The sequence below is a fragment of the Manis pentadactyla genome, chromosome 11 (assembly GCF_030020395.1).
Source record: "Manis pentadactyla isolate mManPen7 chromosome 11, mManPen7.hap1, whole genome shotgun sequence".
In the NCBI taxonomy this organism is placed as follows: Eukaryota; Metazoa; Chordata; class Mammalia; order Pholidota; family Manidae; genus Manis; species Manis pentadactyla.
In genome coordinates this window covers 12,070,783-12,084,804 of record NC_080029.1, presented here as the reverse complement: position 1 = coordinate 12,084,804, position 14,022 = coordinate 12,070,783, and the positions used below count along the sequence as shown (strand labels likewise).

Below are 14,022 nucleotides of genomic sequence, written 5' to 3'. Positions count from 1 at the left end.
GAGGTTGTGGAGAAAGGAGAACCCTCCTACACTGCTGGTGGGAATGTAAATTAGTTCTACCATTGTGGAAAGCAGTATGGAGGTTCATCAAAATGCTCAAACAGACTTACCATTTGACCCAGGAATTCCACTCCTAGGAATTTACCCTAAGAACGCAGCAATCAAGTTTGAGAAAGACAGATGCACCCCTATGTTTATCGCAGCCCTATTTACAATAGCCAAGAATTGGAAGCAACCTAAATGTCCATCGATAGATGGATGGATAAAGAAGATGTGGTACATATACACAATGGAATACTACTCAGTCGTAAGAAGAGGGCAAATCCTACCATTTGCAGCAACATGGATGGAGCTGGAGGGTATTATGCTCAGTGAAATAAGCCAAGCGGAGAAAGAGAAATACCAAATGATTTCACTCATCTGTGGAGTATAAGAACAAAGGAAAAACTGAGGGAACAAAACAGCAGTAGAATCACAGAACCCAAAAATGGACTAACAGGTACCAAAGGGAAAGGGACTGGGGAGGATGGGTGGGTAGGGAGGGATAAGGGGGGGGAAGAAGGGGGGTATTAAGATTAGCATGCATGGGGGAGTGGGAGAAAGGGGAGGGCTGTACAACACAGAGAAGACAAGTAGTGATTCTACAACATTTTGCTATGCTGATGGACAGTGACTGTAAAGGGGTTTATAGGGGGGACCTGGTAGAGGGGAGAGCCTAGTAAACATAATATTCGTCATGTAAGTGTAGATTAATGATAACAAAAAAAAAACAGAAAGAAAAGGGGGATTACTCCCTGATAGGATAAAACTAACTGAAAATCACCGATTAATGCATGCTTTAAATATCCTTAATTTTGATCATTTAAAAGGTGTCAGATGATCAGCTATGGAAGTACATTTTTCTGATAATATTCCTTTCTCTTAAAAAAAAAAAAGCAGTTCCTGTGTGCTGATCTCCAATAAGTTCTTCACAGTGGTATAAAGGGCATATCAAAGTGTGGGCAAAGGGTTTGTTTGTGTTTATACAGAGGATCAAAGCCTAATTTGGCTACCCAGAAAACGAATTAAGACACGATATGAAGAAGAACTTCCAACAACAACATTCTCTGGAAGAGTCATTCCAGAAGATGATCATCAAAAAATTTCAACAAACATCCTGGTGCTGTTGCAGTTGTAGCTGCATTCATCCCACCAGTTCCTGGACTTGCCATTGGAATGAAGAGGGAGATATCTAAGCTGGCCTGTGCATACAGTAAAACAATAAATTTGACTGGATCTATACTGTCGGAACTCAACCAAGAATTAGGAGAAGTGCAAGTTGCAGCACTCCAAAATCTTGCGACTATAGACTATCTACTGTTAAAAGAACATATGGGATGTGAACAGTTCCCAGGAATGTGTTGTTTTAATTTGTCTGATTTTTCTCAAAATATTCAAATTCAGTTAGACAATATCTATCATATCATTGATAAGTTTTCACAAATGCCTAGGGTGCCTAACTGGTTTTCTTGGTTTCACTGGATATGGCTGGTAATTGTAGGTCTGCCTTGGTTATGTAGCTGTGTTCCTATTATGTTAATGTGTGCACGCAATTTAATTAGTAAGTTAAAACCTATACACGCTTATGTTACACTACAAGAAGATATGTCAAAGAAATAATCAATCTTCCCATGTTTTCTTCCATCTGCTACTTCTATAGCTTCTCTTCTTCCTTCATAATTACAACCCCTAAGTAGAATTCGTGCCTCATATCGAAATTACCGAGTATCATAATTCTTCCAAGTGGTACAGATACCTCAAGACAAATGCTGGGCATAGAAGCCACAGGTCATAAATCTGCAAAGAAGTAAAAAGCTAACCTTCTCAAAGAATATTGATTCTCTCTCATGTACCAACTTTACATTTCCCTGTAAGGCCCGAAAGATGACTGGTTAGCCAGAGATGGGTAAGATTCCTCAAGGGAGGAACAATCTAAGACAGGCACAGTCGCAGTGGGGCCATCAGGTGAGAAATAGGGGATCAACAGAGGTGAGGGTTAGAACCTCTCCCCCGCTGTTTTGAGAGAAATCTGCATCCGTGGATGTTTTGTTGCCCTTGTCTAGCTTGGATTAATACTTAGTCTATAGGCACACACCTGATCATCTACATTTGCCCTCTTACAGCACTAAACTATGTTTTCTACCTTTATCTTGCATTTACCTACCACTTCAGCATTTTATTAAAAATAATAATAATAATAATAATAAGGGAGAAATGTGGGATTCACATATAAATCAAGTATAAAAATCAAATGAATAATCATAATTGACCTGATTGTTTATAGTTCATGATGCGTGATCAAAACTGAAAGTTTCTGTGATGACTGCCCTTGCACTGTTCACCATGTAAGAACTTATTCATTATGTAAGAACTTCTTCACCATGTTGAAACTTGTTCGTTATGCTTCAGAAGATTGGAGATTGTTGAGAATTAGGCTTGGGGTTGATTAATGATTGTGCAATAAGTCCCCTATACAGAATTTTATTGTTGTTAACAACCATATGATCCATAAATATGAGAGATGCACTCTCAAAGGTAAAAAAAATAATAATAATAAATAAATAAATTAATACGAAGGAGGGATTAAACAATTCCCAGACAAGCAAAAGTTAAGGGAATTTGCCTCCCACAAACCACCTCTACAGGGTATTTTAGAGGGACTGCTCTAGATGGAAGCCCTCATAAGGCTGAATAGATATCACCAGAGAAAATAAAATCACAGCCAAGAAAGTGGACCAACCAAATACTAACTAAAGACAAAAAATAAAATCAACTAATCACAAAAGCAGTCAAAGGAAACACAAAGGAGCACAGAATAAACACCTAACATATACAGACTGGAGGAGGAATAAGAAGGGAGAGAAATAAAGAATCATCAGACAGTGTTTATAATAGCTCAATAAGCGAGTTAAGTTAGACAGTTGGATAGTAAAGAAGTTAACATTGAACCTTTGGTAACAACAAATCTAAAGCCTGTAATGGCAATAACTACATATCTTTCAATAATCACCCTAAATGTAAATGGACTAAATGCACCAATCAAAAGACACAGAGTAATAGAATGGATAACAAAGCAAGACCCATCTCTATGCTGCTTACAAGAGACTCAGCTCAAAACCAAAGACATACACAGACTAAAAGTCAAGGGATGGAAAAACATATTTCATGCAAACAATAGGGAGAAAAAAGCAGGGGTAGCAGTGCTAGTATCAGACAAAATAGACTACAAAACAAAGAAAGTAACAAGAGATAAAGAAAGACACCACATAATGATAAAGGGGTCAGTCCAACAAGAGGATATAACCATTATAAATATATATGCACCCAATACAGGAGTACCAACATATGTGAAACAAATACTAACAGAATTAAAGGAGGAAATAGAATGCAATGCACTCATTTTAGGAGACCTCAATACACCACTCACTCCAAAAGACAGATCCACCAGACAGAAAATCAGTAAGGACACAGAGGCACTGAACAACACACTAGAACAGATGGACCTAATAGACATCTACAGATCTCTACACCCAAAAGCAGCAGGATACACATTCTTCTCAAGTGCACATGGAACATTCTCCAGAATAGACCACATACTAGGCCAGAAAAAGAGCTTCAGTAAATTCAAAAGATTAAAATTCTAAAAACCAACTTCTTGGACCACAAAGCGATAAAACTAGAAATAAATTGTACAAAGAAAGCAAAAAGGCTCACAAACACATGGAGGCTTAACAACATGCTCCTAAATAATCAATGGATCAACGACCAAATTAAAACAGACGATCAAGCAGTATACAGAGACAAATGACAACAACAGCACAAAGCCCCAACTTCTGTGGGATGCAGCAAAAGCAGTTCTAAGAGGAGAGTATATAGCAATCCAGGCCTATTTAAAGAAGGAAGAACAATCCCAAATAAATAGTCTAAAGTCAGAATTATTGAAATTGGAAAAAGAAGAACAAATGAGGTCTAAAGTCAGCAGAAGGAGGGACATAATAATGATCAGAGAATAAATAAATAAAATTGAGAAGAATAAAACAATAGAAAAAAAAATCAATGAAACCAAGAGCTGGTTCTTTGAGAAAATAAACAAAATAGATAAGCCTCTAGCCAGACTTATTAAGAGAAAAAGAGAATCAACACACATCAACAGAATCAGAAACGAGAAGGAAAATCATGACGGACCCCACAGAAATACAAAGAATTATTAGAGAATACTATGGAAACCTATATACTTACAAGCTGGAAAACCTAGAAGAAATGGAAAACTTCCTAGAAAAATACAACATTCCAAGACTGACCAAGGAAGAAACAGAAAATCTAAACAGACCAATTACCAGAAACGAAATTGAAGCGGTAATCAAAAAACTACCAAAGAACAAAACCCCTGGGCCAGATAGATTAACTCTGAATTTTATCAGACATATAGAGAAGACATAATACCTATTCTCCTTAACGTTTTCCAAAAATAGAAGAGGAGGGAATACTCCCAAACTCATTCTATGAAGCCAGCGTCACCTTAATACCACAACAAGGCAAAGATCCCACCAAAAAAGAAAACTACAGACCAATATCCCTGATGAACATAGATGCAAAAATACTCAACAAAATATTAGCAGACCGAATTCAAAAATACATCAAAAGGATCATATACCATGACCAACTGGGAATCATCTCAGGGATGCAAGGATGGTACAACATTGGAAAATCCATCAACATCATCCACCACATAAACAAAAAGAAAGACAAAAACCACATGATCATCTCCATAGACGCTGAAAAGCATTTGACAAAATTCAACACCCATTCATGATAAAAACTCTCAACAAAATGGGTATAGAGGGCAAGTAGTTCAAAATAATAAAGGCCATATATGATAAACCCACAGCCAACATCATATTTAACAGCGAGAAGCTGAAAGCTTTTCCTCTAAGATCAGGAACAAGACAGGGATGTCCACTCTCCCCACTGTTATTCAACATAGTGGTGGAGGTCCTAGCCACAGCAATCAGACAAAACAAAGAAATACAAGGAATCCAGATAGGTAAAGAAGGTAAACTGTCACTATTTGCAGATGACATGATATCATACATAAAAAACCCTAAAGACTCCACTCCAAAACTACTAGAACTAACACTGGAATTCAGCAAAGTTGCAGGATACAAAATTAATACACAGAAACCTGTGGCTTTCCTATACACTAACAATGAACTAACAGAAAGAGAAATCAGGAAAACAATTTCATTCACAATTACATCAAAAAGAATAAAATACCTAGGAATGAAGCTAACCAAGGAAGTGAAAGACCTATACTCTGAAAACTACAAGACACTCTTAAGAGAAATTAAACAGGACACTAACAAATGGAAACTCATCCCATGCTCTCTTGGCTACAAGAATTAATATTGTCAAAATGGCCACCCTGCCCAAAGCAATCTACAGATTCAATGCAATCCCTATCAAATTAACAACAGCATTCTTTAACAAACTGGAACAAATAGTTCAAAAATTCATATGGAACCACCAAAGACCCCAAATAGCCAAAGTAATCCTGAGAAGGAAGAATAAAGTCGGGGGGATCTCGCTCCCCAACTTCAAGCTCTACTACAAAGCCACAGTAATCAAGACAATTTGGTACTGGCACAAGAATAGACCCAAAGACCAGTGGAACAGAATAGAGACTCCAGACATAAACCCAAACATACATGGTCAATTAATATACGATAAAGGAGCCATGGACATACAGTGGGGAAATGACAACCTCTTCAACAGTTGGTGTTGGCAAAACTGGACAGCTACATGTAAGAGAATGAAACTGGATCGTTATCTAACCCCATACACAAAAGTAAATTTGAAATGGATCAAAGACCTGAATGTAAGTCATGAAACCATAAAACTCTTAGAAAAAACATAGGCAAAAATCTTTTGCACATAAACATGAGTGACTTCTTCATGAATGTATCTCCACAGGCAAGGGAAACAAAAGCAAAAATGAACAAGTGGGACTATATCAAGCTGAAAAGCTTCTGTACAGCAAAGGACACCATCAACAGAACAAAAAGACATCCACAGTATGGGAGAATATATTCATAAATGACAGATCCAATAAAGGGTTGATATCCAAAATATATAAAGAGCTCACGCACCTCAACAAACAAAAAGCAAATAATCCAACTAAAAAATGGGCAGAGGAGCTGAACAGACACTTCTCCAAGGAAGAAATTCAGATGGACAACAGACACATGAAAAGATGCTCCACATCGCTAGTCAACAGAGAAATGGAAATTAAAACCACAATGAGATATCACCGCACACCAGGAAGGATGGCCACCATCCAAAAGACAAACAACAAGAAATGTTGGCAAGGTGGTGGAGAAAGGGGAACCCTCCTACACTGCTGGTGGGAATGTAAATTAGTTCAACCATTGTGGAAAGCAGTATGGAGGTTCCTCAAAAAAAGCTCAAAATAGAAATACCATTTGACCCAGGAATTCCACTTCTAGGAATTTACCCTAAGAATGCAGCAGCCCAGTTTGAAAAAGACAGATGCACCCCTATGTTTATCGCAGCATTATTTACAATAGCCAAGAAATGGAAGCAACCTAAGTGTCCATCAGTAGATGAATGGGTAAAGAAGATGTGGTACATATACACAATGGAATATTATTCAGCCATATGATCATCTCCATATCTGGGAAAATATAACTCCAACAAGTCTGGTTATCATTCTAAGTTTACATTACAGTAAAAAACAAATCCTACCATTTGCAACAACATCTATGGAGCTAGAGGGTATTATGCTCAGTGAAATAAGCCAGGCGGAGAAAGACAAGGACCAAATGACTTCATTTGTATGTGGAGTATAAGAACAAAGAAATAACTGAAGGAACAAAACAGCAGCAGAATCACAGAACCCAAGAATGGACTAACAGTTACCAAAGGGAAAGGGACTGGGGAGGGTGGGTGGGAAGGGAGGGAGAAGGGGGGTCGGGGGGAAGAAATGGGCCATTATGATTAGCATGTATAATGTGGGGGGGGGACGGGGAGGACAGTTAAATGTCTTAAGATACAGCTATTCTACACATCGAGAGCTCCCTAATATGGTGACCAGATACGGATTTTTCTGGGAACAGTCCTAATGCAAATTTCTGCCCAGCTGTCAGGCTACATGCCTCAGTTTGGGGCTCTCAAGCTATGGTCACCATATTTAATGCCATATAGAGAAGTAATGGATCCAAATATTTTATATAAAATTTTTCTCTATAAAAAATTAGTTTAACATGAAAAATAAGCCCTTAAAATCAACCTTGCCTAAGTAAAACTGTATTGTTACATAGGAAAGAATATTAAGTTCTGTACATCTAATATGATTTAATGAAATTTACAACCACTTTTTAAAGTCATAAGATGAATCAAATTCAACACAGATCCCCAAAATTTTACAATGGCCCCACCTAAGATTATGCTCCCCCACTCCCAGCCACCTCTTTCTCATCAAGCTTTAACCAAAGTTGGATAGAAGTTCACTTTGCTGTAGTCCAAGTTCAGTGGTACTGATATTCCATGAGTTAAGGCCCAGACTTCACTGTATTGGGATCAGAGGATGAACAAATTGAATCTTCCATTTTTCCAAGATGTTTTACAAAATCACAAAGGGTAACTGCAACCAAATCATTCCCTCATTGTCCTCAAAGTCTTCAGAACCAACCTGCAACTACTTCAAATTCCCAGTGACACTACTGAGTACACCAGAAACCAGGCATCAACCTAAAGGCGTGCTCAGAAATGGCCTAGCTGGGGCCATGATCAACAGAGCAGCACTGCCTCATCTCCTCTCAGCGATAACAAGGCCTCACCCCTTATTATGAGAACAAACAGAAGTAAACACAAGCATCTGAGTAACAACCATGGCCAGCACTTCTATAACACTATGTGCCAGGTGGCATTCTAAGCACTTGTAACTGTGAGGCCACACAGAGAGGAGGAAATTAGAGAAGAGATACTAACTTGCCCAGCATCACACAGGTAGTAAATGACAGAGCTGGGATTCAAATCCAGCCACAGGTTTCAGGTCTGTGCTATTACCACTTCCTCGAGTCACTTCTGTGAAATTTGGTTAGTCCTCAACCTCAAATGTCCCGAAGATGGCTGAGAACCAGCAATCACTGAAGGGCATAATGACTGTCATAAAGTCAACACTTAGTATCTTTTCATTATTTTCATTAATTTAAAATATAACCCCAACAAGTTTGGTTATCATTCTCAGTTTACATTACATTAAAAATACTGAATCAGATGGTAACAGTGATGGCACCACGAGCAAAGGTCTGCAACAGAAGTGATGACAAAATGACAGAAAGCAGGAACAGAATTACAGACAATACACAAAAAAACTAAGCAGTTAGTGGCCATTCAGTATTAGGGTTTAAGTTAGAGGTTGCAAACTTTAGCCCATGGGTCAAATGCAACCTGCTTCAGTAGCTAACACTGGTTTTTACATTTTTAGATGGCTGGGAAAAACACATAAACAAGAACATGTGAGATATCATATATGACCTAAAATGTTTACATAAAGATCATTTACTTCAGATGAACACTCTATACATATCTTTGGTGCTCAAGGAACTCTTCTTGAATCATTCAAGTATTTATTGAGCACTATGTGTTAGACACTATCCTAGACACTGGGGATAGATCACTGAATACCTGTTAAATTGATATTCTGACCTAACAAAGGACACTGAATTGGCAACTCTGAATATGCGGAAACCAACATTCCAAGACAAATTGGATGCAAGGCCCTTTGTAGGCAGGTATTCCACATACATAGCTTCCTTAGGGCCAGAGTTTGTTTCCTAGCTCTCCAAACCCAGGACTTAAGCAGAGGTTAAATGAATATGGGGAAGGAAGAGTATACTGGAAAATGGCATATAAAGCCTAACATTCCGAGAATGGAGTGCATACAAGATTTAACAATGGACCCTATGGTTATAGGTACTTGCATAGTCTTCAAATATGTCTGAAGAACTTAAAAAGTCTTCCTTCAAGAAGTACATATAAATTGATGATAAGGGTGTAAATGTATACCTGAAGTATCTTTAAGCCTTCACACATGCTGATGATTGAGTGACTTCCTATGGGTAAGATTTATATTAGGATAGAGTCCAGCTTCTTTTGATCTCATGGTTTTGTAGTTACCTTCACTGAAATCTATCCAAACTAGGTAACAGTCAATATTGTTAAAATATATGTAATTCTCAAGAAGGGGTGTTGAAGCATCTGGTTCTATACCAAAACTTTTGGAAATTAGTAATAAAGATATGTAAGGGCAGGGTTCTCTTCATCCAACCTCCTTAGCCAAGCAACTAAATTTGTCTTGTCCAAGATACATAAATTATGTCAATCAAGTCAGAAGATTAGTGATAACTATGTGAGTCCTTCTCCCCCACATATAAATGAAAATCAGTCTATTCTAGTGCCCAAACTTTCTGAAATGTTTTCCATAAAGAAAAGCATTCCATTTAACAATTTGTTTAGATTTATATCCTGCCTTTTTCCTTGATTGCTTTATTTGATTGTCAGATGCGTTAATTTTTAAATGGACATTTATTAGTATTTAACAAAACCCTTTTGCTCTTACTAAACAGCCTCACCCGTAACCTTTCCTAAACATGGAACTACTGTATTATGAAACATCACATCACGTGCCAAAGTTGTCTTGAGGAAGGTTTCACTCACGCCCAAATGACTTGATTAATTGTACGTGAGAAAAGACGAGTTTCTTCACAGGCCACACAAATAGTATCTTCGAGTTCGTGGTCAACTAAGAAATCAAAACAGACTAGGCGACCGCACAAAATAATTCCAGTCCAGTCTTAATACTGAATAAGAAAGCTTGGCCTCCAGATCCAGAAAGATGCAACTACCTAAAGAAACGAAACCGTAACATCCCATAACAAAAACTCTTGTGACTACTTCCCTGTTTAGGAGCGCACGGGGTTACCTAACTAACTTCCCCAAGTGTCAGGCCCTGCATGGTACCAGCCAAGGTCCCTGCACTTGAGGGGCTCACGGACCTCGGGCAGGACTTGAACACAGCCTCACAGACCTCAGTGTATGGGAGATTGCAATACAGAACTGAAGAGCCCACAGAAGTAAAACTTAATTCTGCCTTAGGTAGGACTGGAGGAGTGAGATGGACGGATCTGGGAAGGGTCAAAGGAGGTGTACGAGAGGTGACTAGCTAGACCCTGGAGGCAGAGGGGGAGAAGGGACTGGAGAGAAATCCCACGGAAGGTGGAGCAGCGCAGCTAACCCACTCGGTGCCACCCCCTTTCCCGCGCCGGGAGGCTCCCGGAGCCCTGCCCTCACGCCCTCCCCGCCCCCGCAAGGTGCCGGGCCCTGGGCTCCTCGGGGGCCTCGGGCACGGGCCTCTGGGGCTGAAGGTCCGGGGATGGCGGGGGTGTTGGTGAAAACTCCCCTCCGGGTAACGCTCTTCCCGCCCAGCCAGGTCGGGAGGGGGGCGACTCGGGCCCCACCCAGCTCTCCGGAAGGCGGCAACACGGCACCCCACGCCCGCCACGCGCCGCAGACAGCTCCCCTCCGAACGCACTCACTTTCTCGTGGAAGATGGACTCCATGTTTATTTGTCTGGAGCCCACGGGCCCGCACCTAGTCAGACCCCTCCAGATCCGCCCCCCCGGCCCCACCCCCCCTCCGCCCACCCTACCCCGCCCCGCCTCGGCGGCTCGCGCAGACCAATCACCCCCTAGGAAAGGAGTCACGTGGAGCGAAGAGCGAGTGAGCGCCGGGGTGGTTGACGAGGGAACACGGGACCTTTGTGGAGCGTCCTCCCGGCTCTTGTCCTCTGGCAAGCTGGGGGTGCTGCAGCGCCCCCTGGCGCATGGAGGATCTCTTCTGCTGCCCACCCATTGCTATGGAATCTTAGGCTTCTGGGGGTCTGGATAAGGACTTGCTGGGTTCTTCGTTCTTCTTGTTTTCCACGTTACTTTGTACTTTCCATTTAGCATATCTACATATAATTACTTGATATCATTCTCTTCCTCTCCTACTGAAAGCCTCATTAAAATAAAGCATTATTCATCCCCCAATACTGAGCGCTTGTGTAAAAATGTTAATGTTTAGCTAGGGCTTACTGTAAGACAGGTATACTTTTAAGTGCTTTGCATATATTAAGGAATTTAATACAGCAACCTTTGATGTAAGTATTGTTATTATCTGTATTTTATACATGAGGAAACTGAGGCATAGAGTTTAAGAGCAGCACTGTGTCCAAAGCAACGAGTAAGTTACTGTGCTGGGGCCCAAACAGACACCTGTTACTAGTGCGTTACGGCCCTGAAGAGGAAGCATTAGGTAGAGGAAGTGAGAAGTCCAGTAAAGTGAAGCTGAAGGAATACCATAGGACCAGATCTTGCACGTTGAAACCTGGTTAAGGAAGGAGTGCTTCTTAAAAGGCAGGGGTGAGCTGTATGAAGTCTTTAAAAATGAAAGCAACATGATCAGATTTGCATTTTGGAACGATCACTCTACCACAGAAATCTTGAGAGAGATAATGGTGTTTGGACCAGAGCAGTGACGAGGAGATGGAGAGAGGAGACCATTTCAAGGTATAATTAAGCATAGGGGACTCCACAGAACTTGGTGAGAGCATGGGGAGTGAAGGATACAGAAGTGTTAGGGTTGACTTCTGGGTTTCTGCCTTGGGCAGCTACTGTGGCACGAATGATAAAGTCACCTGAGATAGAGAATAATGAGGGGGGAGTGAGGCTTGGGGAAAAGTTTCTGTATCAGAGATGTTGAATCTGAAATAACCTGTGAGACAGCAAGTAATTATATTGAGTAATGGCCTGGAGTTCAGGAGGCTTGGTTTTGCTGTAGAAAGGGAAGTTGTTGGCATAAAAAAGGTAACTGAAACCACAGGAGTGAATAAAATCATCTAGGGGAAAATCAAGAGATTGAGAAGAGGATCTAGAGCAAAACCTTTAGAGTAGAAAGAAAATAGCAGAGGACAAGGGAGGAAAAGCAGGAAAGTAACATTACGGGAGTCCTGGGGAGGGAATGTTTCAAGGAGCGGTCAAAATCAGTTGCTGCCAAGAGGTCCAGCAACGTAAGTACTTACAAGAGTCCACTAAACTGGGTTACTCTGGAGCCCACTGGCGAGTGCAAGCTCAGAGGAACGGAAGGGCTAGCAGGTAAGAGAACAGAGACTGACAGTGAGGGCCAGGTGCTCAACAGGAGGACTTGGTTACTATTTATTGAACATCTCTGTGCACAGTCCACAGTCCTGCTGCGGAAGTCTGTTAACTGTGGCCTAACGGGGGAAACAAATCATTGTCTCGTGAAGTGAAAAAACATGAAACCAGCTTTTCTGATTTATTTTCTTAAAGAAGTATGTCCCTGTAGAGAAACTTTTTTGTGTGTGTGTGTGTGTATTACAAATCACTAGAGGAACATATGGGAAAACCAGAAATTACCTGTTTGAGATGGGAAGGGACCTAGGCAAATAAGAGACAGGGTTGGGAGAGACTTCATTTTATTCATTGATTTTTGAGCTATATCAATGTATTACTTATTCAGAAAAAATATGTGATTGTATTCATTTCGTAGGGCTGCTGTAGTAAAATACTATGAACTTCATGGCTTGAAACAACAGAAGTTTATTCTCTCAGCAATCTTGAGGCTAGAAGTCTGAAACCAGGGTGTTCGCAGGGCTATGCTCCCAAGTCTCTAGGGCATAATCTCTCCTTACTTCTTTCAGCTGCTGGTGGCTCCAGGTGTTAGTTGGTTTCTGGCTGTGTAACCCGTCTCTGCTTCTGTCTTTAGCATGGCCTTCTTCCTTCTACATCTGTGTCTTCTCCTCTTTTACAAGATACCAGTGATTGGATTTAGATCTCATCCTAATCCAGGGTGATTTCACGTTGAGAACTTTAATGGCATTGGCAAAGATTCTATTTCCAAATAAGGTTTCTGGTCTAGGTGGATTTAATTTTTGCAAGGACATAATTCAACTCTCGACAGTGATTAATTGCTTACTAGGATGTACACTACCTCAAAGGACCTCAATGTTTTGTTAAATCCTTGTCACCTAGAACAGTGCCTGGCAATATTTAATGATGTCAAATTAGTTGTAATCTTTTATTAGGCCTTTCCAACCTATTGAGCATGTGACTAATAGCAAGCATCCTAAAGCGAAAAGATCAATGCCTGGGAGTCAGAATACAAATTCTGATTTTGGCTTTGTCACTGAAGTTGTGTGTGATTTGTGTGTTAGATTTGCTGCATTCCTTATTCTGGTAACTCCACTTGGTATTTGTAAGATAACTCGTTTTGTCCTTTCAAACTCAATGATCATACTCTCCAGGAAGCATTCCCTTCTCTCCAGTTTAGAAGTCCATCTCTCCTCTGAGCTTCCATACTTTCCTCTATCATACATGATGCCTTTCACTCAGTATCATGTTAGCTTAATCATACATTTCCACTAGTATCCTATGAATGTCTTCATGGTAGGGCCATATCTTATTTGACTTTGTATATCTGGTAGTTGATGTCTTTCAAATAAATTAATGAAGCCAGGTGTCTGGGAATCATTCTTTGATTCTTTCCTGCAATGCTTCCACCTCCACCTTCTTCCAAGCAGTTCTCAAATGCTGTGTATTCATTCCTTTCTCCTTTCTTTATTGCTACTCCTTTTTTCAAGCCTTCTTGGTTTCTTGTGTAGTCCATTTGGAGGGTCTCTGAATTGGTCTGTTTCCAGTCTCATTATGTTCAATTCCCAGTGCTGTCAATGATCTCCCAAAATGCAAATTTCATTTCTCTGTCATTTAACCAAGAGTTCTACTATGTATCAGACACTGGCATGATAACCATCACACAGTCCTACCATCATAGAGCTTTATATTGGGAGGATTACACAAATCCTACTCTACTAAAAATTCTTTGTGGCTTCCCTTTGCCTTCTCA

General features: G+C 40.3%; 1 protein-coding gene across 6 annotated transcripts in view; it reads right to left on the bottom strand.

Annotated features, from left to right (window-relative positions):
- Positions 1 to 10,737, bottom strand: part of ATXN3 (ataxin 3) — a 77,740-nt gene extending 67,003 nt beyond the window's left edge. For 3 of the 6 annotated variants that reach the window (XM_036882157.2, XM_057488203.1, XM_036882158.2), the window contains exon 1: positions 10,656 to 10,731. In XM_036882157.2, coding sequence (XP_036738052.1) covers positions 10,656 to 10,679 — 24 coding nt within the window. In that variant the 5' untranslated portion in view covers positions 10,680 to 10,731. Of the gene's footprint in view, positions 1 to 9,777; positions 9,966 to 10,655 lie in introns of all 6 variants that reach the window. The other 3 variants (XM_036882159.2, XM_036882160.2, XM_057488202.1) reach the window with 2 other exon arrangements.
- Positions 10,738 to 14,022: the final 3,285 nt, after the last annotated feature.